At 43.2% G+C, this 18,903-nt stretch overlaps 1 protein-coding gene across 1 annotated transcript in view; it reads left to right on the top strand.

Moving 5' to 3' along the window:
- Nucleotides 1-18,903, top strand: part of TTC26 (tetratricopeptide repeat domain 26) — a 2,373,990-nt gene that overhangs the window by 675,001 nt on the left and 1,680,086 nt on the right. The window contains exon 7 of the mRNA XM_044073993.1: nucleotides 16,026-16,197. Coding sequence (XP_043929928.1) covers nucleotides 16,026-16,197 — 172 coding nt within the window. The remainder of the gene's footprint in view (nucleotides 1-16,025; nucleotides 16,198-18,903) is intronic.

Below are 18,903 nucleotides of genomic sequence, written 5' to 3' on the forward strand. Positions count from 1 at the left end.
GTCCATCCCCCTAACAAGGAGTCTAGGACGATGGACAGATATGGGAAGTGGATGTTTTCCTCAGCGACCTTTTCCATGAGGTCTCTGAACTATTTGTGCCATTTTACCCGCCTTCAAAGGGATCTCCTTAAAGAGTTAGGAGATGCCCTTTAAGATCCATCAGCTGCGGGGGCTCAGGCTAAGATTGCCTCCCAGCTGGCGACTGTAAATTCTGTAGTAAACTCCTCCATGCGGCTCATCTTTTATGCAGCCGATGGAGTGAGTAGGGCTGCAGGCACAGGTGTGGCTTTGAGGAGACACGCTTGGATGCGGCTATGCAACTTTGCGGAACCCTTCAGGGCGTCTTTCACCAACACCCCCTTTGATGGTTCTGCTCTGTTTGGACCACAGGTAAAGGATACTCTTACCAGGTGTGAGCAGGAAGGCAAGACTCTCTCTGCCGTTGAAGGAGTGGAAAAACGGACTCCAAGACCATATCCCAAGGGTCAAAGAGTGGGAAAATGTGGTTCCGGAAGTCCCAGGGAGCCGTGCCTGACACACGTGGAGAGTTCCCCTCCAGGGGCAGAGGAGGGAACAACAATAGACGCCGCCCTAGGGGCAGAGGGGGTCCGCAAAATCAGGGCCAAACAGAATCCTTCTCTGACAAGCCCTTCCAGCATCCCTAAAGTGCTGCCCGACTGTCCACCTTCGGAGGCAGTCGGGGGAAGATCATCGTTGTACCCAAAAGCCTGGCAAAGTATAACACAAGACAAATGGGTACTTTCTATAATATCCGAAGGCTACAAAATCCCCTTCTTTCGCACTCCACTCCTTTCCAACAAGTCCCTTCCAGATGTTCTACCCAATCTAGGGATCAGGCAGTTCTACCCAATCTAGGGATCAGGCAGTTCAAGAAATTTCAAAACTGCTAAGGAAAAGAGCCATCCAATCAGTCCCAGCAGACCAACAAGGATCCGGAATTTACTCAAGGTTCGTTTTGGTACCAAAAAAGACAGGGGACTGGAGACCCATTCTGGATCTCAGCAGACTAAACAGGTCTGTGCAAAGAACAAAGTTCCGGATGGTCACACTACAGTCCATTTTACCCTTTCTGGGTCAGGACAATTGGATGTGCTCCATAGATCTTCAGGACGCGTACTACCATATCAAAATGCACAGACGCTCCAGAAGATTCCTCTGCTTCCGGCTGGGAGCCAGTCATTATCAGTTCAGAGCTCTGCCCTTTGGTCTCCCCACAGCCCCCAGGGTGTTCACCAAATGTTTGGCAGTAGTCCCCGCTCACTTGAGACGGCAAGGATTCCAGGTGTTTCCATATTTAGACGACTGGCTCCTTACTGCAACCACCAGGCATCACCTGCTGCAAGCCAGAGACTACACCATCCGAACGTGCTCCACTCTAGGCATCACAATAAATTTCGATAAGTCTGCATGCCTTATCAATCTATTACCTTTATAGGTGCAAACTTAAACACAAAAGACATGTCAGCCACTCTCCCAGTAGACGGAGTGTTAACCATTCGACAGCATGTCCAGGTCTTATTAGGATGCAAAAGGATTCAGGCCAAATTCATCCTAAAAACGTTGGGTCACATGGCAGCGGCTATAATACTAGTCCCCCTTGCACGTTTTCACATGAGGATTCTTCAGTGGATGCTGTTCACGCAATGGTCCTTCCAGCAACTCCCATTGTCTCACATGATATTGATCACTCATTCATGCAAAAACCAACTTGTTTGGTGGATGGTTCCCCATCATTACACCAGGACAGACCATTTGTTCTTCCTCCTCCAGTAGCTACGGTGACCACGGACGCCTCCCTGATTGGGTGGGGTGGGGGGGGGGCATTTTCAGGGCAGAACAGTCCAAGGCACCTGGCAGCCTCACGAGTACCATCTGCATATCAATGTCTTGGAGATGAGAGCCGTGCTTTTAGCGTTGCAAGCTCTTCAGGACTCTCTTCCTACTGGGACTATTGCAATTCAGACAGACAATATGTCAGTGTTATGGTACATCAACAAGCAGGGCGGAACCATGTCATATCCCTTATGTCGAGAAGCACTCAGACTTTGTCAGTGGGCAATCTCTTCCCAACGGTTTCTGATAGCAGCGCACATCCCTGGGAAGTCCAACGTTATAGCGGACAGGCTGAGCAGAGCAACTCTCATGCCTCATGAGTGGTCTCTCAATCAGACTGTGGCAGACAAAACCTTCCGCAAATGGGGTCAGCCTTGCTGCGACCTTTTTGCCACCCCCTTCAACAGCAAGTGCGATAAGTTCTTCTCTCTCCTCCCTCTTCCCGGACACTTCCCCAGAGACGCTCTAGTTCACGATTGGCCTCAGGGACTTCTTTATGCATTCCCTCCATTTCCCCTGATTCCCAAACTAATTCAGAAGGCTACCACATTGGCATGCAAAATGATCCTCATTGCCCCTTACTGGCCTCGACAAATTTGGTTCCCTTTCCTGCATCATCACCTTCTGGAGCAGCCCTGGACCCTGGACCCAATTCCAGACCTCCTGATCCATCAATCGGGCGGGCTGCACCAATCTCTTCATTCTCTCCAGTTCACAGCTTGGTTTCTCCACTTCCGACATTAGCCAGGCTTCCTAACATTTCCCATTCGGTGCGTGAAATCATCTTATCCTTGCATAAGTCCACCACTAGAAAAACTTATGCTAGTAAGTGAAAACGTTTTTCCTTATGGGCAGAGACCAAGAACATAGACCCTTTTTCGGCCCCTGTGCACTCTGTTTTAGAATTTCTAGCGGAACTTTTTCGAACTGGATCCTCTTCTGCCACGATTAGAGTTAAGCTAGCTGCAATTTCAAATTTTCATACGGGCCTATCTGATTCAAGCATCATGTCCCATAAGCTTTGTAAAGCCTTTCTTAAAGGGACCACTCTACTCAGGCCCCCAGTAAGAGATCCCCGCCTCCGTGGGATCTAAATTTGATTTTAGCTTCCCTAATACTACCCCCCTTTGAACTGGCAGCTTCTTGCTCCTTGAAGTTTCTTTCTTGGAAAACCCTTCTTCTGGTTGCAGTTACGTTGGCTAGAAGAGTTTCTAAACTTCAGGCTCTTTGTGTGCGTCCTCCTTACTTACCTTTTCACAAAGATAGAGTTTCTCTTCGGACTAACCCTTCCTTTCTTCCAAAGGTTACTTCTGATTATAATTTGAATCAGTCCATTGAACTAGCTGTGTTCTTTCCAAATTATTCCAACAAGGCAGAATACAATTTACATCAGCTGGACGTTCATAGACAATTACGCTTTTACCTACATAGAACCAAGCAAACCAGAAAATCAGACCAGTTGTTCCTGTCCTACGCTGAGGGAAAACAAGGCTTACCGGTGTCAAAAGTCACCTTATCTCGATAGTTAACTTCTACTATTACTTTTATTTATCAGTTAAGAAAAAAAGAGCTCCCTGCTAAACCCAGAGGTCACTCCACCAGAGCTCTAGCTACTTCTGTGGCTTTTCAAGCCAGATTACCAATGGAAACTATTTGTGCGGCAGCTACATGGGCTAATCCACATACCTTCATTTCGCATTATAAACTGGATGTGGCCTCCAGAAGCAGAGCTGATTTTGGTTCCACTGTTCTGAAGAGTCTGTTCCGATGAGCCACCCAGGATTGAGGTGCTAGGGACTCTGTCCCAACCAGCAAGAATGAAGGCAAGATAGACAACTTAACATTAAGAAGTTATGTACCTACCATAACGTTCCATGTTAGTTGTCTTCTTCTCGCCTTCTTTCTTGCGTCCCACCCTCCATCCCCCTATCCTAGTAGACCGAGAAGAATTTCTTATGTTTTTTTATCACTGGCTGAGTCTTCTCTGGCTTCCACTTCCCACGATCAGTCTCTCCAGTAGGTTCAGGCATCCTACTACGTTTTACTGGGTTATTATTATTATAATTGTTATTATTATGTCTGTAGTTAGGTTTACCAAACGAGATCTGGGTATCTAGTGCCAGGCATCATGGGATATAGGGGGGCCTCGACCCAGTAAGCAGCTCTCGAGCTTTTGAAGATGGCCGAGTCGGAGACGAGGATCGGATCCGAACCCAACCAGCAAGAAAGAAGGCGAGAAGAAGACAACTAACATGGAATGTTATGGTAGGTACATAACTTCTTATTCCATTTGAACCAGCTCATTTGGCTGACTTAAGTTTCTTAACATGGAACAGTTTTGCTAATTGCTCACATCTCTGCAAGAAGATTACTTGAGTTGCAAGCTCTTAAGGTGGGCCATATCCCAGTTTCCACAGAAACAGGGTTTCTTTGAGACCTAATCCTTCTTTTATGCCTAAAGTGGTATCCAAGTTTACTTTAAGCCTAACTATCCATCTTTCCTGAACCCAAGAATAAGGAAGAAAGGATACTTCATACCTTGGATGTCCAAAAATCTCTGGTACTGTTATGACAAAACAAAAACTTTCAGAACTTCTAATAAGTTATTAATCTCTTGTGAAGATAAGAAGAAGGAGGCAACATGTGTCATACCAAACTATTTCCAAGTGGTTGTCACAGGCTATTATTGTTTGTTATTCCCACTACAGCAAAACTATTTCAGGCAGGGTCAAGGCATACTCTACCAGAGTATTGACTTCATTTATGGCTTTTTAGAAAGGTTGGACTCAAAGTATTCCTAAAAGCAGCAACTTGGTCCTCTTTGCATACTTTTGCAAAACACTACAAACTAGATTCCTCTTCCAGGTCTAGGACAGGCTTTACTTGAACCATTCTCCTGGACCCTTCCTCTTCTACCTCCCAACTATTTTAAGCTATGCTAATCTGCCCATATAGCTTAGTCTACTGCAGCAGTGTTTGTACTGATGAACACAGTGCAGCTGTGTAAATAAACTTACCATAGCAGTAGATGTTCGAATGATCCCTGCTTCAGTTGCCACTCACTCCCTCAACCCACCCTTGTTTGTGTGTGCGTTTTTATGCCATGATGTGGAAATGTAATTTTTCTTTTTCTAAAAATGTCCTCTCAGGGCTTGGTCTCCCTCTCTCAGTTGACATGAAAGTTATGAAGAGCTTGATGCCCAAATCCAAGTTTTAGTCAGCTCAGCTCAACTAAGCAATGGTTTGAGGGCAATGAAGGTACACTGAAGCTTTGTAAGCTGTCTGGCTGTTGTATCTTTAGCAGTGTATAACCCATATAGCTTAGGCTACTGCAGCAGTGAACATTCAAACATCTACGTTTTCTTATACAACTGTACTTTCTTGCTTCTCCCGTCTGCAAGAAAAAGAATGTCACTAGGGAGTTTTTAGGTGTTCAGCCAGTTGCATCACTGTGTCAGCCGCCAATGGGTGATTCTGCCATGGCTACAACTGGATCCTTGGACCACTCATCTTTTACTTCTGACCCCTCAGGTTTTGCTTCTTGAAAAGCCACTAAGGACTGTGACATTGCCATGTTCTCTTTGGGTGTAGGGTTGACGTCATCAGCCAAGGAAGAAACACTCTCTTCAGTCGTGGGAGAAGGAATAGGTGAAGGTATACAGACTGACCAGGGTAAGGTGCCTGATTCCTGGGTTTAGTGCTCCTGTCAAGAGCGAGTCCCTTTCCTGGGAATCTCCTATTAAAGAAAGTAAAAATTTAAAAATGTTTCTTCTTATGTACCTTTAATTATGGACAGAGAAAATTTGGTAAGATTTGCTAAGAGATTACTCTATGCTTTTAATGTATGAATTCCTGTTTATTCACTGCCTAATAACAGAAAAAAGAAAAATATTTCCTTCATAGTCTGACAGTGATTTCCAGCCAGATGAGCCAGGAAGGAATTCTTCTCAAGCTGAGGATTCATATTCTGAGGAAAGTATTTTTCCAGATTTGCCACCAGAAGAACTATGTTTTTCTGAAACTATAAACAAAATGAAAGATTTATTTAAATGGGAACAGGATGAAATCCCTATCTCCCAGAAAAAAATATTGTAATTTGTTACAACTGGATTTTCTACAGCTTGCAGCTGTCCTTCCTGCATTTCTTTCTTTGAGGATGATTGCAGGTTGCCTGACAGTCAGGCCCCTGCCCCAGAAAGTCTGATAGGTTGTATAAAATAGCTCAGATACATTTATTTCTATGTGCTAATCCCAAATCAGATCCTGCTGTGATTTCTTAATATAAACCTTCTACTGCTAAACATGTTGTGAATGCTAACCCCTTTCCCCTCTGACAAAGATGGGAACGGTTTTAAGAGATGTGGGGAGAACGTTTATCATTCTGCTATATTAACTTTCAGAATTTTGAACTACCAGACTAACAAGTTCAATTTTACTGACTTCTTTTGATCACGAGAATGTTAACAGTTACCCTTCCTTCTTCAGAGGTGAGAACTGTTTTGAATTCCTCAGCTGCGCCTGTTTCTCAGATATCCAAGCATTTCTAAAAATACTCTTATGAGTCTAGTGATTCTATACAGAGCATCTGCTACTGGTTAAGTTCTCAAAATTTACTAGATGATGATCAAGCTGAGATTTTAAATTCTTCCGTGGACAAAAAGTGTTAGTTGGGCCACTGCTGCTGTGGTCATTAAAAATTTGATGAAAGAGAGAAATTGATTCAAGGGATTACTCAGATTTTTAAACCCTGCTTTTCCAAGTTCATTAACAAGTTTCCTTCATTTTTAGGATCTTTTTCCAGGAAGTAGAGTAAACAGTCTCAGCAACGTTCTAGCAAGCAGAATGTCAAAAAGGAGTGGCAAGGAGGTCAGAGAAGAAAGGTGGAGTGAAAGTTGACTTCTGGTATGGCGGCAATTAGATAAGAGCAATGATCCTTAGCTCCTTCTAGGATAATGGCATTTATATCTCATAATGTGACATGGTCTGTCATAAATTAGATTCTAGGCTCTATTTCTAACTGCTTGATCCCTTATGACAGCAACGAGAAGGGGAAAGGTGATAAACAGAGAGTCTCACTTTCGATGACCACATTGCCACAACAGTCAGGAAATCCTATGTGGCACACCTCATCACTAAGGGCTTTTCATCCAGAAAAAAGGAGGTCATTGTCCCACTGTACTCATCCCTCATTAGACCCATTATAGAATACAACGCCCAATTTGGTATGTACCTCTCATGACATATGCAACAACTGGAAAGGCTGCAGAAATACCTCACTAAAAGAATCACAGGCCTAAAGCAGATGCCTTATGATGACCGCCTTAAAAAACTCCAGCTATACTCTTGTCGCATATCATCTACTCAGAGGCAATCTCTGCTTAACATACAAGGCCATGTCAAACCCAGAGCTGTTGGACATGCTACACTTAAAGAAATCCCAATCCCTCAGAGCCACACACTCCAGGGATCTAAACCTTCTCATCACAATAAACAAAACATGTTGGAGGGATAGGTTCCTGACCCAGAGACCCCAGATTCTGGAATAGACTGCCCATACATGTCAAGCAGGGCGCCTCTTTGGCCCTCTTCAAAAGGAACCTTGAAGATTGGATGGGAGAAAGGAAATTCACCCCGGGATCACGTCAGTCGCCCTGCTAGACAGGGGTCCAGGGAAGTAAATAGTGTGGGAAGAAATAGCCAGGGAATTGTTATGGCTAGGCTTGTATAGGCCCTAGAGCCGATAGCCTAGTACCAACCTATGAATCTATAAAAGGCAAAAATCCTGCATCAACAAATTTGGAACTGATGGCAGCAACTGACAGTGTGCCGCTTCAGCGGAGAAACCACATGGAGGTCTCAAAAGTAGATTCAGTGGAGAGAATTTCCTTGGGAAATATTTAAGATCACCAGATCCCTTGCAGAATATGTGGCACAGAATAATAGAAAAAGTAGCAGAGATTGAGGAAGCACTGGTCAGACACTAGGATGAATTAATGGACATGCAGATGACAGAATCAGATATCAGAGTGGCAAGCAATGCATAAAACATTTCAAGAGGAGCTTTTGCAGAAAGTAATAGAAATGGAAGCTATGTCTTCCAGAGAAAACTTAAGATTTATGGCCATACCAAAAGCACTGGAAGGAAACATCTGAAAAGAATTTGAGTGGCTGGACATCCAACCTGTCCCAAGAAATACAGATAGAGAAGCCACAATAGGGTTTATTCACTGTAGTCATCAGCAGTGAAACTACCGAGGCATGGGGTGGTGTAATTCCAGTCCCATCAACAGAAAGAAGAGATACTTTCTAAACTCTGGACGAGAGACATGACTGAAGGTGGGGAGAGATAAGAATATTTGTGGATAATGATTATTTTTAACTAGGCAGAAGGAAGCAGATTTCTGCCTGTATTCAGAATTTTTTCCCCCAACTGGTACAAAAACATACTGAGAACCAGACCAGGCAATGGAGGTGCTACAGAAAAAAAGCCCAAGATCTGGATACTTACAGGATGCAGCCAGAAAAATGCACACAGCAATTGTTTGGTGGGCAGACATCATCTTAGTCCCATGGACTCAGGCCTTACTCTAAGCCTTCTATCATGCAGTCTAATTTACAAAGTGCTCAGCAAAGTGAACTGAATTAGTCTTCTTCTTATAGCTTCTTTTTAGCCAGTGCAACTGTGGTGTCCTTTCTTGACGAATTAGACATCTTCCTCCTTTGTCCTTACTGTACAGAATCTTTGCTAGTACAGCAACAACGCAAGCAACTGTGCCCCCCACACACACACACACACACACACCTCAGTATACTGAATCTCTCACTTTGGAGAATATCTGATCAAACCAAAGGGTAAAAATGTCAGACAAACAAGCCATTCTGTAAAAACAAAATGCAAAATTGGGACAAACTTTAGAGATAGCACAGATGCACTTTGAAAGTATTTTTTCTCTAGCCAGATATTTGTATTCACTGTTACATTTACATCTTTTCAGGCTCTACCATTAAGATATGCTATATATTCATAGGTAAGAGCTAGGTTAACTTTACTTGTGGGCCATTTTAAGCCTAGCCAATTTTCTTGAAAGGTGAGAATCAAACTCTGTACCTTGTATTTGATAGGTAAGCAATGTAACTGTTATGCCACCACCCTTACACAACTGTATTTTCTCCCTGGTTCCACGTGGGTTTTGCTAGGGCCTCTGTTTTCCTCCAACATCCCAAAGACATGTGGTTGGTGGATTGCTGATATTCCAAATTTCCCTTAGATCTGTATGCATATGATTGTGAGAGTTTTGTGCTGTAGTCTTGTGTCCCATCCTGGATTGGCTTCCTACCTTCTGGCGGTTGCTCCCAGCAGTCCCAAATTTGATAATAAGACAATGAAAATAAATGAATGAGTCCCAAGGAAGAAGAGTATTAACAAGGGCAGATCATAGTGGAACTGTGCAGATGTCCTTCCACCACTCATATTCTTGGAGGATACCTCTCGGTACGCTATCCACTTCTAAGTGTAAACTACTATAATGCTTCCTTTCTGAGTAAGATGGTAGAGATGAGTATGGTAACTCATCTTAAAAGTGTTGCAGCAGCTTTAAACCCATGCTACTACCTCCCAGTGAAGTCTAGGTCATTTAGTAAGTAGTTATTTGCTGCATTAGGTATTGTTACTTTTACAATATTCAAAGTCCATCCATCACTGCCACACCTGTTTTGTGAAGTTCTTTAGAGACAGTTCTGGTAATAGAGGGAGGAGAAATCCCTCACTATAATGGAAGAAAATATCGTACATCTGTTTTAACATACTGTACCCCAACCCAATATATACTCAGTAACTGATGCAGGCATTTCCCCTGCTGGGTTAAGAATTTTTATTACGTTAGCTGCTGTAATACTTGCCTCTCTGATATTTACCATTAAAGGTGATTTTTTTCACTACACAGTACTTTCGATATATCCTCCAAATTATTCAGTGTCCTCTCATTATCTACTGTTAAGTTGAGTATTGTGCTTCACTGTACGTTCTGTATACTCCACCAAATTATATGGTTTCCTTTATTCAGTCTCTCACCTCCCACCAGAAGAGCTGAGCTGCAGATGGTCGTAGGTTCATACTAGGCTATCTGCCCTAGGGCATTTATAAGCCTAGCCAGAGTGTGTTTGGCTTTCGCCACCCATTTTAAATTAATTTTGCTATGCCCTTTTTTGAGGTTAGTATACTGTGCCTCTGTCTAACAGTGACACAGAAGTGATACCCGGGGTAAACCTACGATCTTCCATCCACTCATCAAGATTCCTCTTGAAGAGAGTCAATGAGGGACTCTGCCTAACCTAGACTGGGATTTTATTCCAGAGTGAAGGAAGCCTCTGGGTTATGAATCTGTCCCTCCAGCATGTCCTATTTATTTCATTGCTGAGGTTCAAGTCTCTCGAGCGCGTGGCTCGATGGGATTTGGATTTTCTGAGGCGCAGCATGTCCATTAATTCCGGGTTGGACATGGCTTTATATGTCAGGCACAGATTGCCTCTGAGCAGGCGGTATGCCACTGAGTAGAGCTGGAGTTTCTTTAACCGGGCAGCATATGGCAGCTGTTTGAGCCCTTTGATCCTCTTGGTGAGGTACTTTTGGGGTCTTTCCAGTTGCTGCAGGTGTCTGGTAAGGTACATCCCAAAAGGGGCATTGTACTCAATTATGGGCCTGATGAGGGATGAGTAAAGAGGCACGATGACCTCCCCTGATCTAGATGTGAATCCCTTCATGATTAGGTGGGCTATATAAAATGTTTTTCTAACCACTTTGGCCATGTGGTTGTCAAATGAGAGATTGCTATCAACTTGGGTCCCCAGGTCCCTAATTACTTCTTCTGTACTTAATGGATTACCACCTATGTGGTAATTTGTGGGCACTTTGTTTTTGCAAAAGGGGATGACTATACACTTTTTGGCGTTTAGCTTGAAGCCATGGCTCTGGCACCAGTTGTCTGTTTCTATGAGGCCCTTTTGGAGGATGCTTGTGTCGGCTGGAGAGTTGATTATGGCGCCCAGTTTGCAGTCATCTGCGAACTTGGTCAGCCACAGTCCTTCCGTGTTGGCCTGTACCTCCGAGAAATATATACCGAACAAGAGAGGTCCCAGGACTGAGCCTTGTGGGATGCCACTTGTAACTGGTTTGAAGTCTGACATGCCTCCAGCAATTCTAACCATGTGGGTTCTGTCCTTGAGCCAGTTTGCAACCCATCTAGTGACATAGGGGTTTATATTTAAGTTGGTGAGCTTATCTATAATGCCCGAGTGGGGTATTGTATCGAAGGCTTTTGCGAGGTCCAGATAGGCTGTGTGGACCACCTTCCCCTCGTCAATGGCCTTGGTGACTGTTTCAAAGAAATCAACCAGGTTTAAGAGGCAGGATCTGCCCTTAACAAAGCCGAACTGGGTAGGATCCAGTGTCTGTAGATCCCCGATATCTTTATTTATGAGGTCCATGATGATCCTTTCCATAGCTTTGCAGACCAAGCTAGTCAGGCTTATGGGGCGATAGTTTCCAGGATCCGTTGAGGCACCACCTTTGTGGAGAGGGACCACTGTTGCTGTACGCCACTCTTTGGGTACATATCCTGTAGTAAGGCTGAGATTGAACAGTAGTTTTATGTTTGGGTTTAGCTCTTCTTGGAGTTCATGTAGGACGCAGCCCGGGACACCATCTGGTCCCATTGATGCTGTGTTTTTTGCTTTGGAGAGGGCGGCTCTTACCTGAGCATCTGAGATGTCAGGGGGGCAGCACTCTGCTGGGATAGATATTTGCCCTTTTGGTGGGGGGGGGGAGAAGTTTGCGCTAAACCTGTCAGCTAGCATGTTGGCAATGTCTGCGGGTTCGGTGTATTTTTTGTCATTTTGGACTAATTCTGAGCATATCTGGGAATTCCCACCCAGGTTACTAACATAACTAAAGAAAGCATTGTGATTATCCTTAGTGTCCTGTGCAATGTTTCTCTCGAAGCTGGCCTTAGACGATTTTATGAGTGCCCATAGTTTTTTGCTAATACTGATCAGAGATGCCTTCCCTTTTTGGGATTTTGCTCTATCATGTAGTAGCTTCCTCCTTCTATTGTATAGTTTGTTTATGGCTGGGGTCCACCAGACAGGACGTCTGCCTTTGGAGGATAGGGTCTTGGTTTTATTTGGGATTGCATGATCTATGCATTCCTGAAGGTGTTCATCGAATGCATTTATAAAGGATTCTGCGGTCTGGGCCGTATTTTCCACAGGCCCGGGGGCTTTGAAGGATTCCGCCTCAGTTTTGAGGAGTGTGAAATTTGCTTTAGAGAAGTTTTTCACTGTGGTTTTCTGGGAAGGGGGTGGGGATGTGTATATCCAGTGAGATTAGTTTATGGTCTGATCTTACCAGTGAGGGATATACTTCTGGTCTGGAGCATAAAGTCCCCATGTTGGTGATGATCAGGTCCAGTATGTTTTCCGCTCTTGTGGGAGTGGTAACAAGTTGTTCCATAGCATTTGAGTTTATAAATTCTAGGAACCTTTGGGCTAGGGTGTTGGAGCTAGAGTAATGCTACCAGTCTATGTTTGGGTAGTTGAAGTCGCCCAATATAATGGTGTTTGGAGAGACCTTCATATTTTCCAGTGTTCTCAGGAAGGCTGAGTGGGGTTCCTGGGTTTGGGAGGGTGGTCTGTAGCAGGCTATAAACTGGAAGGCAGTTTTACCCACTGTTAGTTGCACATGGATAGTCTCTGATGCTTCGTGCTGTGCCACCAACCTGGAGGTGTGGGTATCTTTGACGAATATTGATACTCCCCCTCCTTTTGTGGTTCGGTCCAAGTTTTGGGGCCGAAAAGCATGGTATGAGGTGTAACCTGGTAGTTCTGGGGTGCTCTCGGGAGCCTTGCACCAGGTTTCTGTTACTGCACAGATATCGATGTTCTCCATGCTAAGGAGAGTTTTGAGTGCATGCATCTTGAGGTTTAGACTTCTGGTGTTGAGTAGCATTACTCTTAGTTTCTTATCCCTTGTGATACCTATGGAGGTGGGTTTGTCTTTTGAGCCTTGCCTAAAAAAAGGCACTATGGGGGTAGCAATAGTCTTTGCCAATATCCGAAAGCCCAGGGGTGACAGGTGCAAGCCGTCCCTAGCGAAGCATCGTGGCTTGTCGAGCATGTCATCCCAGGCTGACAGGCATTAGATCCCCTTTGAATGACACCAATACTTAAGCCAATTGTTGAAATTGATCATCTTGTCTTCATATTGTGGCATCATTCTTGGTGAGGGTAAGATGCTACTCAAGGTCAGGGTCATACCGGCCTGGGCTACATGCTCAGAGAAATCCTCTATGTCTCTTTTCATGTAGTCCAGGGAGGTACGTCTCAGGTCATTCACACCAGCATGGACAATGACTGAGTCATATTTGTACTTGCCTTGGAGTGACCTGAGTGCTTGTGTTATGTGGCGGATCCTAGCGCCCAACAGGCAGCTCACCGTGACCTTCTCCTTGTTCAGCCTGGTGAGCGGGACATCAGTGTGCCTGACGATAGAGTCACCTATTATAGGTGTATCAGGTGTGTTGTTTAGCCTTAAGGGCTGTGACTGTTCGGCACACTGGCTTAGTGAGCTATGTGTTGCACGTGTTTTGTTTTGTTTTGGGGTAACGGTTGCTTGGGTGTCTGCTGCTTAGGCAGATTTTTATTTAGAGCCTCCGAGTATGTTTTTGTGTGTTTATGTGTTTGGTTTGCTGTCGTGGTAGGCCTACGTGAGACTGGAATTGTAGTGAGTGTGGTTTCCTTCTCCTCCTGACTGGTTACGCCAGTACTGAGTTGATAGAGCTTAGCCTCCAGTTTGGCTATATGGTTGCATCTCTCACATGCGTTGGAATTTGTTGGGAGGAGGAGAGGGTTGTCTGTGTACATGAGGCAGTTGTAACATTGCCTCAAGATTCCCAGATTCACTAGCTGGACCGGAGAGGAGATTGACAACTGACCTTTGGACATGCTAGAATAGTATTGGGAATTCCTTTATAATTGAAAAAAGGGCCAATGGGGAACAAGGTACTCAAGGGGAGTTTGTGAGGGTGTAGTGCTTTTAATTTTTTAGTGCTGACTTGTATAATTGCTTTAGTGAGCAAGTGCCAGGTAACTTAAATGCAATGTGTTACAGGTAACTTAAATGCAAAAACGACAAACAGTAACTTTCTTTCAAGTGAAACAAGGAAATAAGTACAGTAAGCAATGCAGATATCACTAGGGATCCACAGAAGTGCTGAAAAGCCGCGTTTTAGGTGGAATTAGCTTTTCAGGGAAATAACAAGCAAACAAGCAACAAGCATACAAACAAAGCTAGATTCAGCAGGCCTGGATCTAGTCTATGCTACAGCAAACAAGGTGTACCAATTTCAGTAAGAAGCAGTTCAAATATGCAGGCACTATAAGCCTTTAATCAGAAATTCCCAGCTCAGAAGGGCAGAGTCCAGCCTCTCCTCCCACAAGAGTGCAGACCAGGAACCCTCTTAATGTAAAATAACTGGCCTGAAGCCCAAGTGCTTAAACCAGAATTAATACACTTTTAGAATAACAGACACTGAGCCCTCAATCAGCAGTTCCCAACTTAGAAGGATGTAAGCTACCTGTTCTGCCACTACAGTGCAGACCACAAACCTTCCTAATGTAAAACAACTGGTCTGAAGCCCAAGTGCTTAAACTAAAAGGCTTAGAATAAGTTACACCAAGCAGTAATAAATACAATTGAGTACTTTTAAGATGACGCAAAAGCAAAATAAAGTAGGAAGAAACACAAATACAGTAAAAGCAGATAAATTTTTTTTTTTGTGGAAAGAGAGAAAGGAGTAGCAGAAACTAAGCTGATTGGCCTTCTCAAATGTTCTCCCTGTACTGGGTAGAATGAGGTAATGACACTAGACTGGGAGGAGGGTCCCAGATCAAATTTACACTAGGGGCGGGCAACTGCAAAGCCACCAACTATAAAAACACTATACCAACATGGAGGGAGGGTGCGAAACAAACTGCAGAAATGTATCTCACAGCTGAAAAGCAGCAATGAGCCTTTAAATGAAAGTTTTAAACAGCTTGGGTTCCCAGCTCATTTGGATCTCCCAACTCCTAAGTGATGCCCATCAGACACACTAACCTCATTTCATCTCCTAAAAAGAGGCAAGAAGGCATAGCACCTCATTCCACTCTCACCAGTCAGCACTCTGGTATCTGAGCCGTAATAAGCTGTATCTTACAGGCAGTACAGGTGGACACTGTATTCCTGCACATGTGGGCTGGATGGATACTAACCACAAAAAAACAATAAATTCCTACAGCCACCCACCTTTACAGTTAGCTCCAAACACACAATTAAAGAAAAAGAACATAAGAGTTGTGATTTGAAGCAGTTTGAAATCTAATGAGCAAGCATCACCTATAGGCCATTGCCATGGCTGTCACTTAATTTATCAAGGCTAATTATTTATTAAGTTCTACATTTAAAAGCTGAAATGCTGTATAATGCATAGGTTGTGTCACTGCAGGGGAATTGTGGTCCATTTTCAAAGACTCCGGAAGCATCTGAATTCTGACTGTTATAAAATCAAGTTATGTTACATTTTTTTTGAATCTGCATTATTCTCTGCTTTAAAATGGATGTTTTTTTAACTTGAAACGTCTCAATTATAAATTAATACTGTTAAACTCTTCAGTCTCTGGCGCTGAAAATCAGCATGTGTATGGTTTCTGTCTATGTGATAGCAGTGATTTAACTATTCATGGGGGTTTCTCTTTTTTTTTTTCATTTTTCTGCACATTTATTCAACAATGAAATTAGTGTATATAACAAAGGGTGTGTATGGGGGTGGGCTTGGAAATATGCCTTTTGAAAAGATTTTGATGACCTGAAGCTTCAGACATTTGTTCATCCAGTTTAAGTATCAACTCGTTGAAACTCAAGGAAATGTAGGGGAAGCATGACATTGCTGAATGTCTGTTCTGTCCACTTTCTGTGTAACTGCAGTCTGTATACAGAAGAATGCAAGAAATAATATCTTTGTACATCTGAATTTAATGAAATGTACATTATACTGGACAGCTAGCTATTTTGCTGTTGTATGTACATGTGATATTGCAAAGTTTCATTAAAATGACCTGATTTTTTTTCTTTTTGATAGAGAGTACTTGGCTCTGAATGTCTATGTTGCCTTGTGTTATTACAAACTGGATTATTATGATGTCTCCCAAGAAGTTTTAGCAGTCTACCTTCAACATGTGCCAGACAGCACTATTGCACTAAACCTGAAGGCATGCAACCATTTTCGTCTCTACAATGGGAAAGCAGCTGAGGTATTTCATAATCCAGATTATTTAGTTTATATGCTCAGCAGGTGTGTTTTTGTGTGTGTGTGTGTGTGTGTGTGTGTGTGTGTGTGTGTGTGTGTGTGTGTGTGTGTGTGTGTGTGTGTGTGTGTGTGTGTGTGTGTGTGTGCATACACACATGTATTCATACACATCATATATACATACAGAGAGAGAGAAAGTTGTGTGTGTTTGTATGGGTACATAACACACATGTAAATGTCCCAATTTATCCTTGCTCTGCTCATCTGTGGGCTATTTGTACACAAACTATAAGAACTAAAAACTACCATGGGAACATAAAGCTAGGCTTCATAAGATCCTAACAGATCAATAACCTAGTAAGTACCTGTGAACTTATAAACCTATATTCAGTGAGAGACTGCCAACAAAGAGAAAATTCTGTTTCATTTTGTATATCAGCATGTTTCCCATAATTCTGAGAGCCTTTGTGCACCATTCATAGCCTTCAAACTCTAGGTTGGTTTTCCTTGATATTGAGCTCAGAGCAGTGAGTTTTAGATGAGTCCTATCATAAGGTTCATCCTTTCCAGCAGTCACAGTTCAGCATTCCTCATGGAAGATCCCATGCATGAGCTATGAATGGACAGTGCCTGGGCATGCTGTTTTCACTGTCTGACTATGCACATGCGCATAGGTCTGAGCTTGCCATTTCTTTTCTGCCACTTGTGGAGTCTGAGTCTTGAATCTGATGTACACTTGTGAAAACAATTATCAAATTCTTTGTCTAGATAGAAATCCACAAACTGGGACTTCCAAGATGGCTGCGCACTGAGTAACAGCATCATTTCAGCTCTCCCAATGTGAAGACAAAGACAGGAAAGGGAGCCATTGAATTTGTCTTTTTGGATAAATTTCAGTTACTGGCTAGCAAGTGCACTGTCTGGATGCCAACAAGGCAGAAATTTAGGGAATGTGAAAGGAAATCATTCACAAAAGGTGAGTAGAAAACATTGGCTAGGAAGAATCCTACAGCTGTACAGCAAAAAGCAGTTCAAGCTCCAGCTTTGGTGTATGACATGGCTTTCACTAATGTAGAGGGAAAAATAAGTCAGATGTGTTCAGAACTGATTAAAATAAATGAAACACTGAAGGAGTATATCAACTCAAATAACTAAAGGCTGGAAAAATGGAAGTAGCTTTGAACAGATATTCAGATGGGCTGATAAAAGTGCAAAAATCAGAGGTTTAAATGAAGAAAAGGTTGGCTGAATATGAAACTGCTCAAGAAGTGATGATCATGGGTTTATAGTTTCATAGGTGTTAATTAGGCTAACGACCACAGTGGCCTTTTTAAGCCTAGCCATGCATCCCAAATCTCTGACAAGTTCTGATACCCCTGATAAGTGTAAGCATGGGCCTGGGAGATTAACCATTTACAGGTTACCTGTGTCCCTTAGAGACATAGGTGCCAAACCAAGGATGAATTTCCGGTTTCCCATCCAGTTGTGCAAGTTGCACTTGAATTGGGTTAGGGACTCTACTTCACATGGATGGGGAGCCTGTTCCATAGATGGTGTAGTCTCTGGGATACATAACCATCTCTTCAGCAGGTCCTATTTATATCACAGGCAAGGTTTAAGTCTTTAAAATGAATAATTCTGGTGCTGTATTTTTTGTGGATATGCAGGAGGTCCATCAGAGTGGGGTCTGACAATGCAGTGTATGCCAGGGATCTCCCCTCAAACGTCTGTAGGAGACTACAGGGATAGGGCCTTAAGGTAGTCTGCATAGGACATTTTACTTATGCCGTGTATTCTTTTAGTGAGGACCCTCTGTGGATGTTCCAGTTGTGAGATGTGAATGGTTAGGTACATACTAAATGGGGCATTGTACTCAGTGATAAATCTGATGAATGCCGAATGCAGTGGAACAATGACTTCTTGGACTTAGATGCCATACCTTTGTTTATAAACTGCACAATATAGAATGATTTCCTCACCACTGTAGACATGTGATGGTCAAAGGCTAGATTACTAACTGTGTGTCCCTAAGTCCCTGACTACTGGGTCAACTCTAAGGGGTGTGTTGTCAATATGATAGCTACCAGGGATGGATGACTTTCCAAAGGATATTATTATGCATTTCTTGGCATTTAGTTTTATTCCATGGCTCTGACACCAGTTGTTTGTCTATGTCGGCCCCTCCTGGAGAACATTTGTGTCAGTGTGAGATTCAGTGACAGCTTCCAATTTCAATCATCTGCAAATTAAGTCAGCCAGAGACCACTGACATTGGCCTTGACTTCTGAGACGTAAATGCCAAAAAGGAGCGGTCCAAGGACTGATCCCTGAGGGACTCCATTTGTGACTGGCCTCTTTGTAGAGGTGGACTCCCCAATTCTAATGTTTCAAAAATGGTAGAATTAGAATACAGAGCATGATGGGAAAACTTGAGATTTTCAGATGTATCAGAGAAACTGGAAGGAACCTACTGTATTAATTTTGTGAAAGCACAAATAATCAATTGGACTGGTATTCCACAGAAGGAGTTGTTAATTGAAAGGGCACATTGTGTGTATGCTCTAAAACTTGCTATAAGAATGCAGCCAAGACTTCTAATAGTAAAGATGCAATCCTACCAGCAGAAAGAGTTGATTCTGACAAAACTGTGGCAGTAGGACAAAGTATTAAAAGTTGGAGACAACAGAGTGTTTGTGGAAAATGATTACTT

This window comes from Protopterus annectens, chromosome 1.part1 (genome assembly GCF_019279795.1).
Source record: "Protopterus annectens isolate FY-2018-M chromosome 1.part1, PAN1.0, whole genome shotgun sequence".
NCBI classification, from domain to species: domain Eukaryota; kingdom Metazoa; phylum Chordata; order Ceratodontiformes; family Protopteridae; genus Protopterus; species Protopterus annectens.